Source organism: Cebus imitator, unplaced genomic scaffold (assembly GCF_001604975.1).
Source record: "Cebus imitator isolate Cc_AM_T3 unplaced genomic scaffold, Cebus_imitator-1.0 Scaffold28, whole genome shotgun sequence".
Lineage (NCBI taxonomy): Eukaryota > Metazoa > Chordata > Mammalia > Primates > Cebidae > Cebus > Cebus imitator.
Genome location: NW_016107343.1, coordinates 10,771,526 through 10,785,850, shown reverse-complemented (window position 1 = coordinate 10,785,850; position 14,325 = coordinate 10,771,526). Strand labels below are relative to the sequence as shown.

The window sequence follows — 14,325 nt, the reverse complement described above, 5'->3', positions numbered from 1 at the left end:
TTTTTAGTAGAGACGGGGTTTCACCATGTTGACCAGGACGGTCTCGATCTCTTGACCTCGTGATCCACCCGCCTCGGCCTCCCAAAGTGCTGGGATTACAGGCTTGAGCCACCGCGCCCGGCGATAATCTTTTCTAACTTTTGAGGATGTGCTACAACTTAAAAGAATGTTTACCTTTCTTCTCATGTTCCCAAAGGGTATATTTTTCATCATTTCATCCTTATCAAGTAGTATGAGAATCTCAAGTCAGTGATACAATCAACAATAAATATAGATACCATCACTAAAGGAATTTACAGTCACTCTTTCTGCTTGTGCAGACTACAACAACCCTGGGCGAGTTCTGCTGCAGAATCTTACGATGTCCTCCTCCGGACTCTACCAGTGCACAGCCGGCAATGAAGCTGGGAAGGAGAGCTGTGTGGTACGGGTAACTGTACAGTGTAAGCATCCAAAGGAGTTTTTGTTTCTTTTTTTTATTTGTTTTTGCATTCTGGATCAATGTAAGACATTCTAATCATGAGTAAGAGTAAGGTTAAGGTCAAAATCTTTATTTCTAGAAGGATACAGCTATCATCAAAATAAATTTAGTTGCAAGGACCACTCGACAACTGACTGGCTGGACACAGTGGCTCATGCCTGTAATCCCAGCACTTTAGGAGGCCGAGGTGGGCTGATCACTTGATGTCAGGAGTTTAAGACCAGCCTGGCCAACATGGTGAAACCCTGTTTCTACTAAAATACAAAAATTACCCAGGCGTGGTGGTGGGTGCCTGTAATCTCAGCTACCCAGGAGGCTGAGGCAGAAGAATTGACTGAAATTGGGAGGTTGCAGTGAGCCGAGATTGCACCACTGCACTCCAGCCTGGGCGACAGAGCGAGACTACCTCTAAAAAAAAAAAAAAAAGAAAAGAAAACAATTGACTCTGTATTTACAAATGTGTGAATTAGCCAGCCCCCTAAAGATATTTACTATATCCAGGAGAGTACTAAATAAACACCATTCCTAAAAACAAAAACAAAACCACCAAGCTAGTTATATGCCATCTACCATTCTAGGCAAGTAGATGAGATTTCTCTCCTCCACAGAGTGTTTTTGAGTGCATGTGTGCTTGTGCATGTGCACTCACATGTGTTATAATCAAGAATTAGACAGATTTGATTCGGGGCCGGGCGCGGTGGCTCAAGCCTGTAATCCCAGCACTTTGGGAGGCCGAGGCGGGTGGATCACGAGGTCAAGAGATCGAGACCATCCTGGTCAACATGGTGAAACCCCGTCTCTACTAAAAATACAAAACATTAGCTGGGCATGGTGGCGCGTGCCTGTAATCCCAGCTACTCAGGAGGCTGAGGCAGGAGAATTGCCTGAACCCAGGAGGCGGAGGTTGCGGTGAGCCGAGATTGCGCCATTGCACTCCAGCCAGGGTAACATGAGTGAAACTCTGTCTCAAAAAAAAAAAAAAAAAAAAGATTTGATTCAAGTACAGATGAGCGATAGTAGCAGGTGACTAAGAGCATTAGCTGTGGAGTCAGATAACTGCCTGGATTGCAATCACAGCTACCACTAACTCTGTAGTATCTGAGGCATGTTTCCCAATCTATAAAGAAGAGTAATAGTTAACTGTCTCAGAGTTTTTCCTTTTTTCTTTTTTCTTTTTTTTTTTTTAATGGAGACAGGGTCTTGCTCTGTCACCTAGGCTGGAGTACAGTGGCGTAATCTTGGCTCACTGCAGCCTCTGCCTCCCAGCTTCAAGCGATTCTCCTGTGTCAGTCTCCCAAGCAGCTGGGATTACAGGCACATGCTACCACGCCTGGCTAATTTCTGTATTTTTGTAGAGAAAGGGTTTCACCATGTTGGCCAGGATGGTCTCAAACTCCTGGACTTAGGCAATCTGTTCTCTGCCTCCCAGAGTGCTGGGATTACAGGCTTAAGCAATGGCGCCTGGCCTCTTCATTTTTCTGAAAAGTTGGTAAATGAACACATTTACTTACAACTGCCTAGGAACAGGGCTTGACATATAATGTGTGTTCAATAACATTAGCTATTTTTATTTCTCCTCAATTTAGGTAGCAACTTTAGACTTTTGAACCGAATCCTACATCCACAAGCCATGTTTGAAGTGTTAATATTTATTTGGTGCAATAAATAGTATACCAGGCTTATAATCTAGAGACTGAGTCATGAAAAAAGATAGGATAAACCAAGTTAAAAGACAAAAGGAAGCTGGATCCAGATGTTCATCTTTCACAGATGTTCATCTTTGTTAAACTGTCTCCACAACATCTTTGTCAAATTGTCTCTAATTTCTCAAACGCTCTTTGGACCACTTTTAACATTTTCCTAGCCCTCTTATTTTTATTTATTTTTGAGACAGAGTCTCACTCTGTCACCCAGGCTGGAGTGCAATGGCACAATCTCAGCTCACTGCAACTTCTGCCTCCCAAGTTCAAGCAATTCTCCTGCCTCAGCCTCCTGAGTTGCTGTGATTACAAGTATGCACCACTACGCCTGGCTAATTTTTGTATTTTTAGTAGAGACGGAGTTTCACCTGTTGACCAGGCTGGTCTTGAACACCTGATCTCAGGTGATCCACCTGCCTCGGCTTCCCAAGGTGCTGGGATTACAGGCATGAGCCACTATGCCAAGTGCCCTTTTATTAAGTAATTAATTAAATAAAACCTTTGTCAGAATCAATATTTTACTTTTTCCTCTTTTTTTTTTTTTATTTTTTAATGAACAAAGTCTCCAAGAATATTTTACTTTTTTCAAAGTTATACTTCAACATTCTGTGCCCATTTTGGTTTAGCTGTTTTCTCGCTGATTTGAAAGAGTTCTTTATTACGTATTTATATACTTTGCTTATTAGACTTTGCACTCTGGTGGTTTTAAAAATATGTCCACGTAATTATTTGCTACTCCTCCCTTCAAGAGGTATACCTTCAGCCAGGCGCAGTGGCTCACACCTGTAATCCCAACATTTTCAGAGGCTGAGGCAGGTAGATCACTTAAGGTCAGGAGTTTGAGACCAGCCTGACCAACATGGTGAAAACCCGCCCCTACTAAAAATAGAAAATTAGTTGGGTGTGGTGGCACATCCCTATAATTCTAGCTACTTGGGAGGCTGAGGCAGGAGAATCACTTGAACCTGGGAGGCAGAGGTTGCAGTGAGCTGAGATCACACCACTGCACTCCAGTCTGGGCAACAAGAGCAAAATTCATCTCAATAAAAGAAAAAAAAAAGAGGTACACCTTCATTCTTCTCTCTTTCAGTGTGATCTGAACTTAGTGACTCACTTCTGATGAATGTAATACAGCAGAAGTGATGGTATGTCGCGCATCTGCAAAAGCATTGCAGCTCTCTTTCTTAGATCTCAGATCCTCTCTCTCTCTTACATCATTCACTTTATGGCAAGCCAGCTGCTTTGTTAAGAGCCTTATATAGAGGTCCATGTAGTGAGGAACTGAGGCCTCCAGCCAACAGACATGTGAATGAGCCATCTCAGAGGTAGATCACCCAACACCAGTCAAGCCTAGAAACGGGGCTTGACACATGGTAGGTGTTCAGTAACGTTAGCTATTATTATTAACAGATTACTGGATTAGACATTGAGCTACAAAGTCACAGACTGTAATTCCTAGGGTCATCCATTTAAGTGGTAGAGCAATTATTTTCATCTCTACTAGACAGAGGTCTACAAGTTGCCCTTTCAGAGTTGTAAATTGCCAAGCTCTGTACTTCTTTTGTCTATTTCCAAGTTATCAGATACTTTTTGTTTGTTTGTTTGTTTCCTGTGGTATTTCAGGACATACTTTTTATTAAAAACTTAGGCAGTTCTCAGGAAAAGAAATAAAAAATGGTCAATAAACATAAATAAAGAGGTGCCCCAAAATCCTTTATTCCCCATTAGGTTGAGAAAATAAAAACACCCTTTTTATTTTAAGCTATCAGTATAGCAAATATAAAAACTGTAGAAACAATTTTAGAAAGGTTATAGGGAAACAGATGCTTTTACATTTTGACTAAATTGGTAGCACAATTAGCTTTATAGATTTCTGAGGGGTAAATACATTAAAGTAAGGCATATACAAAGAAGAAGGGTAAGTGTACAACTTGACAGATTTTCAAAAGTGAAGATACCTGTGTAACCAGTATCATGATTAAGAACCTGTTTCTGGCCAGGCACAGTGGCTCATGCCTATAACCCCAGCACTCTGGGAAGCTGAGCTGGGCAGATCACCTGAGGTCAAGAGTTTGAAACTAGCCTCGCCAACATGGTGAAACCCTAGCTCTACTAAAAATACAAAACTTAGCCAGGCATGATGGGGCATGCCTGTAATCCTAGCTACTTGGGAGGCTGAGGCAGGAGAATCATTTGAACCTGGGACGCAGCGGTTGCAGTGAGCCAAGATTGTGCCACTGCACTCTAGCCTGGGCAACACAGCGAGACTCCAGCTAAAAAAAAAAAAAAAAAAAAATCTGTTTCTAACTCTTGCTACCTCTCTATAATCCAGGTTTCTAATTTTACGGATTACTTTTCCTGTCTCAAAATGGAATCATTCCATTATGTCTGGTTTCTTTCATTCCACATTGTATTTCTGAGATTCATCATTATTGTTGCTTATAGCTATAGTATGTCAATTTTCATTGTTTTATAGTATTTCACTGTGGAACTATACAATTAGTCATTCATTTAATTCCAGATGCAAAAGTACATTCCATTTTATCCAGCAATATTTCTGTGAATTTATATTTTAGAGACATGCCCCAAGGGTCCAAATACATATGGAAAATAAGGATATATTATTATTTTTTCTTTTTCTTTTTTTGAGATTGAGACAGAGTTTCACTCTTGTTGCCCAGGCTGGAGTGCAATGGTGCTATCTCCGCTCACTGTAACCTCCGCCTCCCGGGTTCAAGCACTTCCCCTGCCTCAGCCTCCTGAGCAGCTGGGATTACAAACCCGCACACCATATCCAGCTAATTTTTGTATTTTTAGTAGAGACGGGGTCTCTCCATGTTGGCCAGGCTGGTCTCAAACTCCTGGCATCAAGTGATCAACCTGCCTCAGCCTCCCAAAGTGTTGGGATTACAGGCGTGAGCCACAGCACCCGGAAATATATTCTTTTCTTCTCTCTTTTTTTTTTTTTTTTTTGAGATGAAATCTCACTCTGTCGCCCAGGCTGGAATGCAGTGGCATGATCTCAGCTCACTACAACCTCCGCCTCCCAGGTTCAAGCAATTCTCCTGCCTCAGCCTCCGAAGTAGCTGGGACTACAGGCACATGCCACCACACCCGGCTATTTTTTGTATTTTTAGTACAGAGGGGGTTTCACCATGTTAGCCAGGATGGTCTTGATCTCCTGAACTCATAATCCGCCCGCCTCAGCCTCCCAAAGTGCTGGGATTACAGGCGTCAGCCACCGCGCCCAGCCTGATATATTATTTTCAACTGTGAAAAACTGAAAGCAACCTAAATTTCTATTAATAGACAATCCATCTAGAGATTATGTGTGCTGGAGCTGACGCAGTGGGGGAAACATTCTCTAATTGAAATTACTCAGGTAAAATAACTCCAGTCCTTTGAGATCTTAACTATCCACAGTCCGGTTTCTTTAAAAAATAAAATTTTATATCATTTCCTTTTTATAAGAATAAATAAGCTGGGTGCAGCAGCTCACACCTGAAATCCCATCACTTTGGGAGGCCAAGGCGGGTGGGTGGATCGATCACCTGAGGTCAGGAGTTTGAGACCAGCCTGGTCAACATGGTGAAACCCCGTCTCTACTAAAAATAGAATAATTAGCCAGGGGCGGTGGCGCACGCCTATAATCCCAGCTGCTCAGGAAGCTGAGGCAGGAGAATCACTTGAACCCAGGAGGCAAAGGTTGCAGTGAGTCGAGATCATGCCATTGCACTCCAGCCTGAGCGACAAGAGGGAAACTCTGTCTCAAAAAAAGAAAAAAAGAATAAATAGCAAATTCTGTTGATTATACTTCCAAAATATAGACAATAGCCATGCACTTTTTTCTATATTCCTTCCATCCTAGCCTAATCCATCATCTCTAGCCTGCACTATTATAAGCCTCCTAACCAGGGTCCCTGCTTTCTTTCCTACCCCTCCACAAGTTGTTTTCCCTAGAGCAGCATGGTGCACTGTCTCAGATATAATTTGGATTGTTACTCTTTTATTGCTCTCACATTAAAATCCTTGCCATGGCCTACGTGGGCTGGTCCCTTCCCATCTCTGTGACCTCATCTCCCTCTACTCTCCCTTGCTCACTATGCTCCAGACACACTCACACTAATTACACTTGCTATTCCTTCTGCTTGGAATGCTCTGTTCCTAGATAATCACAAGATCATCCTTTACATCATGTATGGCTCAACTGAAATGTCACCTCCTCAAAGTCTTGATCACGCAAACTTAAGTGGTATGCCTCCATTACCCCTCTAAAATTCACTCCTCCAATTTTGTCTTCATAGAATTTATTCATTATCTGAAATTATCTTTACTTGTTTATTCTGTTTTCCTCTTCTGGAATGTAAACTCAACAAAAGCAGAAAACTTGCCTATCTTCAATAGTGCCTACAACTGTGCCTGGCTCAGGGTAGGCACTTAAATAAATATTTGGTATATGAAAGAGCATGTATTACTAAACTGTAAATTGTATATACCTTAACTTCTAAATTTCTAGGATCCATGGTCAAATTCCACAGTCTAAAATTATAGGTTATATTCCTTTTTGAAAAATCAATTTTTATTCTACTCAAATTAATTTTTTTTTTTTTTTTTTTTTACACCCGTCTTGCTCTGTCACCCAGGCTGGAGTGAAGTGGCGTGATCTCAGCTCACTACAACATCTGCCTCCTAGGTTCAAGCAATTCTCATGCCTCAGCCTCCCAAGTAGCTGGGATTACAGGCATGCACCACCATGCCCAGATAATTTTTGTATTTTTATTAGGGATGAAGATCCCCATGTCAGCCAGGCTGGTCTTGAACTCCTGACCTCAAGTGATCCACCTACGTCAGCCTCCTAAAGTGCTAGGATTACAAGCGTGAGGTGCTGTGCCTGGCCAAAATTTTTTTTTTTTTTTTTTTTTTTTTACTTTCTTTTATGTGACTGGTGGGAGAAGGGAGCTGTTAAAACAGGGAAGTCAGCAGAGCCAGAGGAATGCCCACATGTTATCCTATTAAGGCTTACAAATCTTCAGACATGATATGATTACTCTCCCAGCCCAGTTTTATCATCTGAACCCACCCAGACTTATTCACTAACACCTGGCCACTTGCTGGTGAAGTCTGTGATTCGGAAACTACAACTGCAAATATAGCAATAAGAGAGGGTAATGCAGTACTGCTCAGGAAGATAAAGACCTGGAAATACACATTCTGTCCAAAGCTTATGTTTTTTGAGTTCATGTATTTCCTAGCTTATGTTTGGTTTTACTTGTGCTTTTGCTTCTGAGAAAATAGATGTACAAAGCATCGGCATGGTTGTGGGAGCAGTGACAGGCATAGTGGCTGGAGCCCTGCTGATTGTCCTCTTGGTGTGGCTGCTAATCCAAAGGAAAGACAAAGAGAGATATGAGGAAGAAGAGAGACCTAATGAAATTCGGTAAGCCTCTCAAATACCCACTTTTACTGGGCTTCTGTTTTAGGGCCAGCACTATAGTGATCAGTCAACATAAATGTTCCCAGTTTTGTCTTAATAATAAATCTGTTAAAAAAATATATCCTGGTAGATAGGAAGTTCCAGCCTAAGGACAGAGGGTGTAGTCTACCTGGACTTTACTGTGAAACTATCTTATCTTCAGTAAACACTTAAAAGCTAAATTTAGGCTGGCTGTAAACACTTAGCACTTTAGGAGGCTGAGAGGTGGGAGGATTACTTGAGGCCAGGAGTTTGAAACCTGCCTGGTCAACACAGTTAGACTCCATCTCTACAAAAGTAAAAAAAAAATAGCCAGGGATGGTAGCTTATGCCTGTAGTCCCAGCTACTCAGGAGGCTGAGGCAGGAGAATCTCTCTATTTTTTTTTTTTTTAAGACAGAGTCTTGTTTTGTCACCAGGCGCCAGGCTGGAGTGCAGTGTCGCGATCTCAGCTCACTGCAACCTCCGCCTCCCGGGTTCAAGCAATTCTCCAAAACAGGAGAATCTCTTGAACCCAGGAGGCAGAGGTTGTTGAAGTGAGTCAAGATCGTGCCACTGCACTCCAGCCTGGGCGGAAGAGCGAGACTCTGTCTCAAAACAAAACAAAACAAAAGCATGTATGTATATAAAACAGTTCAACTTACCTTTCTTCTGATTGACTTCTACTCATAATAGGCATACAATGAAAAATGGGCATAGCCTATGGGTCATGAAAGGGTTTATGCAGACAAACTCTAAACCAGAGAGAGTGCTATCTAGGCCATCTCAATGATAAGATTCTATCCTCCCAGTATAATAGAGTTGACCAGTGGGCTAACAAAATATACATTTGCATAAGCCAAGCATTAAGTCTTAAGAAACAAGAAAGTACCTATGTCCCTAAATGGCTGCCTTCCCGATGGTATTATCTGAGGTTTACAGCTTGAGGAATGTATTGGGAAACCTCAGAAGGAAGCAACCATAGTGGAAGCAATCACAGACCTGCCAGTATTAAAGTTTATCTTTGCTGTTTTTTTTCTCTTCAGAGAAGATGCTGAAGCTCCAAAAGCCCGCCTTGTGAAACCCAGCTCCTCTTCCTCAGGCTCTCGGAGCTCACGCTCTGGTTCTTCCTCCACTCGCTCCACAGCAAATAGTGCCTCACGCAGCCAGCGGACACTGTCAACTGACGCAGCACCCCAGCCAGGGCTGGCCACCCAGGCATACAGCTTAGTAGGGCCAGAGGTGAGAGGTACTGAACCAAAGAAAGTCCACCATGCTACTCTGACCAAAGCAGAAACCACACCTAGCATGATCCCCAGCCAGAGTAGAGCCTTCCAAACGGTCTGAATTAGAATGGACTTGACTCCCACACTTTCCTAGGAGTCAGGGTCTTTGGACTCTTCTAGTCATTGGAGCTCAGTCACCAGCCACACAACCCCCTCAAACCAGATGAGAGGTCATTTAAGTAGCAGTGAGCACTGCACAGAAGACATTCAGATGAGCACTTTCCTTATAGGACACCAAACAAGCAAAAGGATGTAAGCTGATTCATCTCCAAAAAGGCATCTCATTGTGCCTTTAGACCAGAATAAGGGAAAGCAGGAGTCCAAATCTATCTGTTGACCAGGACCTATGGTGAGAAGGTTGGGGAAAGGTGAAGTGAATACACCTAAAACTTTTCATGTGGGATATTTTGTATCATTGCTTTGATTTGCCATTTTCAAGAGGAAATGGGATGTTGTTTCTAAGTTTTCTATGCATTTCTGCAAACCTATTGGATTACTGCAATTATTCACAATCAAGCAAAACCCACAGCCTTATTACACCGGTCTGCACCACGTACTGAGCTAACCACTTCTAAGAAACTCCAAAAAAGGAAATATGTGTCTTCTATTCTGACTTAACTTCATTTGTCATAATGTTTGGATATTAATTTCAAGGGGAGTTGAAATAGTGGGAGATGGAGAAGAGTGAATGAGTTTCTCCCACTTTGTACTAATCTCACTACTTGTATTGAGCCCAAAATAACTATGAAAGGAGAACAAAATGTGTGACAAAGGATTATGGAAAGCTTTCCATCTTCATGATGTTATGAAGATTGCTGACAAACATTAGAAATATATAATGGAGCAATTGTGGATTTTCCCTCAAATCAGATGCCTCTAAGGACTTTCCTGCTGGATATCTCTGGAAGGAAAAAATACTTACTACATAACATTTATCACAGTCCTTAGAATTCTTCTAGAGAAAAAGGGATCTAGGAATGCTGAAAGATTACCCACCATCTCATTATAGTCTCTCCTTTCTGAGAACATGTGAAACCAGAATTGCAAGACTGGCTGGACTAGAAAGGGAGATTACATCAGTTTTCTCTTAGTATGATAAGGAAGGTAGCAGGCAAGGTAGCAGGCACCTGTAGGAAAATCGCTTGAATCCAGTAGGCAGAGGTTGTAGTAGGCCAAGATTATGCCACTGCACTCCAGCCTGGGTGACAGAGTGAGACTCCATCTCAAAAAAAATAAACAATATCAAGGAAGGATAAAAGGAAGTTCAGTATTGTACTACAATTAGAATTTTCTCCATTTCATCCATTTTCGAAGGATGTGAACTTGGAACTTTTGATGATTCTAAGCCTTAAATTACCAAAAAGATCAGGGATTGCCAATGCTTCTAATAGCACTGCAAGTATAGGCCATAATCATTCCCTCCTAAGAAGTGAAAAATGAGAGAAATTCAGTACTTTCCCAGCCTCAGCCTCCAGAGGTCTAGCTCTGGGGTGGAAGAAAAGGGAACTAACATTTAGGGAAGAGATGAGAATGATTAGTGGGTGGCAGGAGAGGGTTGAGCTAGTGCCTGCTAACAGTTTAGTTGTCAGCATCTTGGAAAGAATTAGCAAAAAGAATTCACCAGGATAGCTGCTGAAGAGCTGAGGAATGGAAGAAAGATGTTTGAAAAATAAAGAAAACAGTAGCCTCCAATATAATAACTTGCCTTTTTAATAGGTTTGACTACTCTTGATACCTATAGCACAAATGCTGGACCTGAATCAGCCCTTCAAGGACCCTAGCACAAATGTCAACTGATCACCACTGGGAGAGCAGAAAAAAAAATTTTTTTTCTTTTTCTTTTTTTTTTTTTGAGACAGAGTCTCGCCCTGTCATCCAGGCGGAAGTGTGGTGGTACCATCTCAGCTCATTGCAGCCTCTGCCCCCCAGGTTCAAGCAATTCGGCTCATTGCAGCCTCTGCCTCCCAGGTTCAAGCAATTCTCATTACTAGGCCTGCCAAGTAGCTAGGATTACAGGTGCCCACCACCACACCCAGCTAACTTTTGTAGTTTGGGTAGAGACAGGGTTTCTCCATGTTTGCCAGGCTGGTCTCGAACTCCTGACCTCAAGTGACCCGTCTACCCTCGGCCTCCCAAAATGCTGGGATTACGGGCATGAGCTACTACACCTGGCCCAGGATACTTTTTTTTTTTTTTTTTTGAGATAGAGTCTCGCTCTCATCACACAGGCTGGAGTGCAGTGGCACGATCTCAACTCACTGCAACCTCCACCTTCCAGGTTCAAGTGATTCTCCTTCCTCAGCCTCCCTGGTAGCTGGAATTACAGGCACACACCACCATGCCCGGCTAATGTTTGTATTTTTAGTAGATGGGGTTTCACTATGTTGGCCAGGCTGGTCTCAAACTCCTGTCAGGTGACCCACCCACCTCGGCCTCCCAAAGTGCTAGGATTACAGGTGTGAGCCACTGCACCCAGCCCAGAATACTTTTTAAAATAACAGCAGGTTGGAGAAAAGAAAAAAATGCTGAATGTGGTGATGAAAGCATGTTTCTAAAACAGGAAGCTGATGCTTAAAGAGGAAAGGCTAATCTGGGATTTTGCCCCATTTCTCTGGTTTTTCACTCCTATATTTAATTCTCACACTCATGTCCTTACATATTGTAAAAAAAACAAAATTCTTGTGAAGTCCCCAGGAGTTTATCCTTGGGTGAAAGTTTTAACCTGAGTATTGCCTTCCTCTAAAAAAGGTAAGAAATAAGAGACATTAAGAAATTAACTTAAAAATGTCTGCTATGAGTTTAAGAAGACTGGCATATTTGGAATGCTTCTTATACTAACATTGTCTCATTGTAAAATATAAAATCCCTTACTCTGACTACATTTTTATTCCTCTGGGAGTGTGGTATCCAGGCAACATATCAGTTCTGCTATGTAATTCTGAGAACTCTCATTTCTGGAGTACCTGAGCCAAACAAATACACTATGGAGGCCGCAGTTGTATCATCACTAGCAATTTGCTCTTTTTTTTTTTTTTAAAAAAAAAAGATGGGGTTTCACCATTTTGGTCAGGCTGATCTTAAACTCCCGACCTCAGGTGATCCGCCCCCCTTGGCCTCCAAAGTGCTTGGATTACAGTCGTGAGCCACCACGCCCAGCCAGCAATTTGCTTTTATCATTATTTACTACCTTTGAACCTAAGGTTTCCTGCCTATGCTTTTGAAAGCAAGAATAAGTCTCCTTTGCATGAAAAAAAGGTTTATATTTTTAAACATGTTAGTTACCAGAATGCTAAAATACCAGTTGACTACTCAAATTATTTTGGAAATCTATCCATAATGGAAGTCTACCACAAACACATAAAACAGATTATACTAAGAGCTGAGAAATTCAAAGGAATTGAAGATTCTGAGAGATAAGCTGTTCAAGTCTTAGCAATGATACTGCACTTCTCTTTGACAGATTCTGGGCTTAAGTTAGAGACCCTACTGGTTCCAAACCACATTCCACTGAGTTTGCAAGCAAAATAAATTTGATTTTGAAATAGGAAACAAAAAAAAGGAGAAAACAACTAAAAAGTAGAAGAAAAATGTTTGTAAGAGGAAGATGCAGATGGAATGATGTGGAAGTTGAGTAACCATGTCAATAAAATATATAAACCAAACAAATTTTTGAAATAAAGAAGTTGGTATCTTTGTTGTTACAACGTATAAAAACAATTTCAAAACTGCTGTTGCAAAAAGACCTATATAGTTTTGCTTCCTTCTGGTGTTAAGCTGTTTATATTTCTGTTTCTGTTTTAACTTCTAAGTTGCCTTGTAATTGGGACTGTGTTTGATCATCACAAAAACCAAATATTTATTATGGATGCATCTGTATCAGCAATTAAAAAATAAACAAGTAAAAGTGATACTGCAGGAGAAGTTGAAGCTCATATAACCGGGACTGGAAATTTATCAACTTGCTGCCAACAGAACAACAAAAGAACTCGTACTGAATATGATCTATTGTTTATCAATTTCAGTCACAAATTTACCAATTATTTTTTTCTCTCACAAAGCAAGATGCTAGGTATAAGTTGCACAGGGGATATCAAGAGAGCTGCTATCCTTAAGGGCTCTATCAAAATTAACAAAATAATTACTGAGCAAGTGCCTAGGTGAAATGCCAACAGAGAAGCACACACTAAGGGGTTCAAATAAATCTGAAAAGTACACACTAAGAGATTCAAATACATCTGGAAAAAACTTCACAGAGGGCTGGGCGCGGTGGCTCACGCCTATAATCCAGCACTTTGGGAGGCCAAGGCGGGCGGATCACTTGAGGTCAGAAGTTCAAGACTAGCCTGGCCAACATGGTGAAACCCTATCTCTACTAAAACAAAACAAAACACTTCACAGAGGTCATTGAAAATCAACAGCAATAACAGTAATCAACACTTACTGAGCCATTATTGTGCGCCAGTCACACTAAGCACATTATGCATTTTGTCTCAATTTCATACTCACATAATCCTATAAGGAAATACACGTATTCTCATTCTACAAGTGAGAAATGTAAGGCTCAAAAAGGCTAAGTTAGTAGTAGAGCCAGGATTTAAACCCAGTCACTGTTAGTATATTCTATGAGAACTGACAGATCCTGATTAATTACCATCCTCCCTCCTAAAATCTTCAAACCTTTATCCTAACCTTTAGGCTGTTCTCTTTGCTTTCTTCCTTGCCCTAAAGCTTTTCACCATACTTGGGACACAATTAGCTCACTCACACAAGTCTAAATCCTTTAGTTTTCCCTTGTTCTGCAAAATAGGATACAATTCCCAACTTTATTATTGCCTGATTTGTATTTATTTGTTAATAATAGGCTTAGATTATGTAATTTTTGTTTAATGTTAAGCACAGAGTATCTTGAGCACATCAAGATTAAATCTGTTCAATCTTGAGAGGCAAAAAGATAAGGTGCGTTGAAACTAGAAAGTAATAGGTATAGTTGATTCTTCAAAGATGATATAGTCATATCAATTTATTTAAAATGTAGGCTGGGTGTGGTGGCTCACCCCTGTAATCCCAGCACTTTGGGAGGTCGGGGAGAGCAGATCACTGAAGATCAGGAGTCAAGACCAGCATGGCCAACATGGTGAAACCCCATCTCTACTAAAAATATAAAAATTACCCGGACGTGGTGGCGCATGCCTGTGGATCCATCTACTCAGGAAGCTGAGGCAGGCGAATCGCTTGAATCCGGGAGGTTGAGGTTGCGTTAAGCCGAGATGACGCCACTGTACTCCAGCCTGAGCAATAGATCCAGGCTCCATCACAAAAAAAAAAAAATGAAATTATAGAGTTCAAGGACCTCCATGTTCAGAAGTAATTATGTTTATAATTTGCTTTCTCTCTTTTTTTTTTTTTT

General features: G+C 41.3%; 1 protein-coding gene across 1 annotated transcript in view; it reads left to right on the top strand.

Annotated features, from left to right (window-relative positions):
• LOC108300688 (CXADR like membrane protein) overlaps positions 1-10,151 on the top strand; it is a 131,632-nt gene extending 121,481 nt beyond the window's left edge. Inside the window, exons 5-7 of the mRNA XM_017523581.1 lie at positions 321-443; positions 7,477-7,618; positions 8,679-10,151. Of these exons, the coding sequence (XP_017379070.1) occupies positions 321-443; positions 7,477-7,618; positions 8,679-8,979 (566 nt within the window). The 3' untranslated portion in view covers positions 8,980-10,151. The remainder of the gene's footprint in view (positions 1-320; positions 444-7,476; positions 7,619-8,678) is intronic.
• Positions 10,152-14,325: the final 4,174 nt, after the last annotated feature.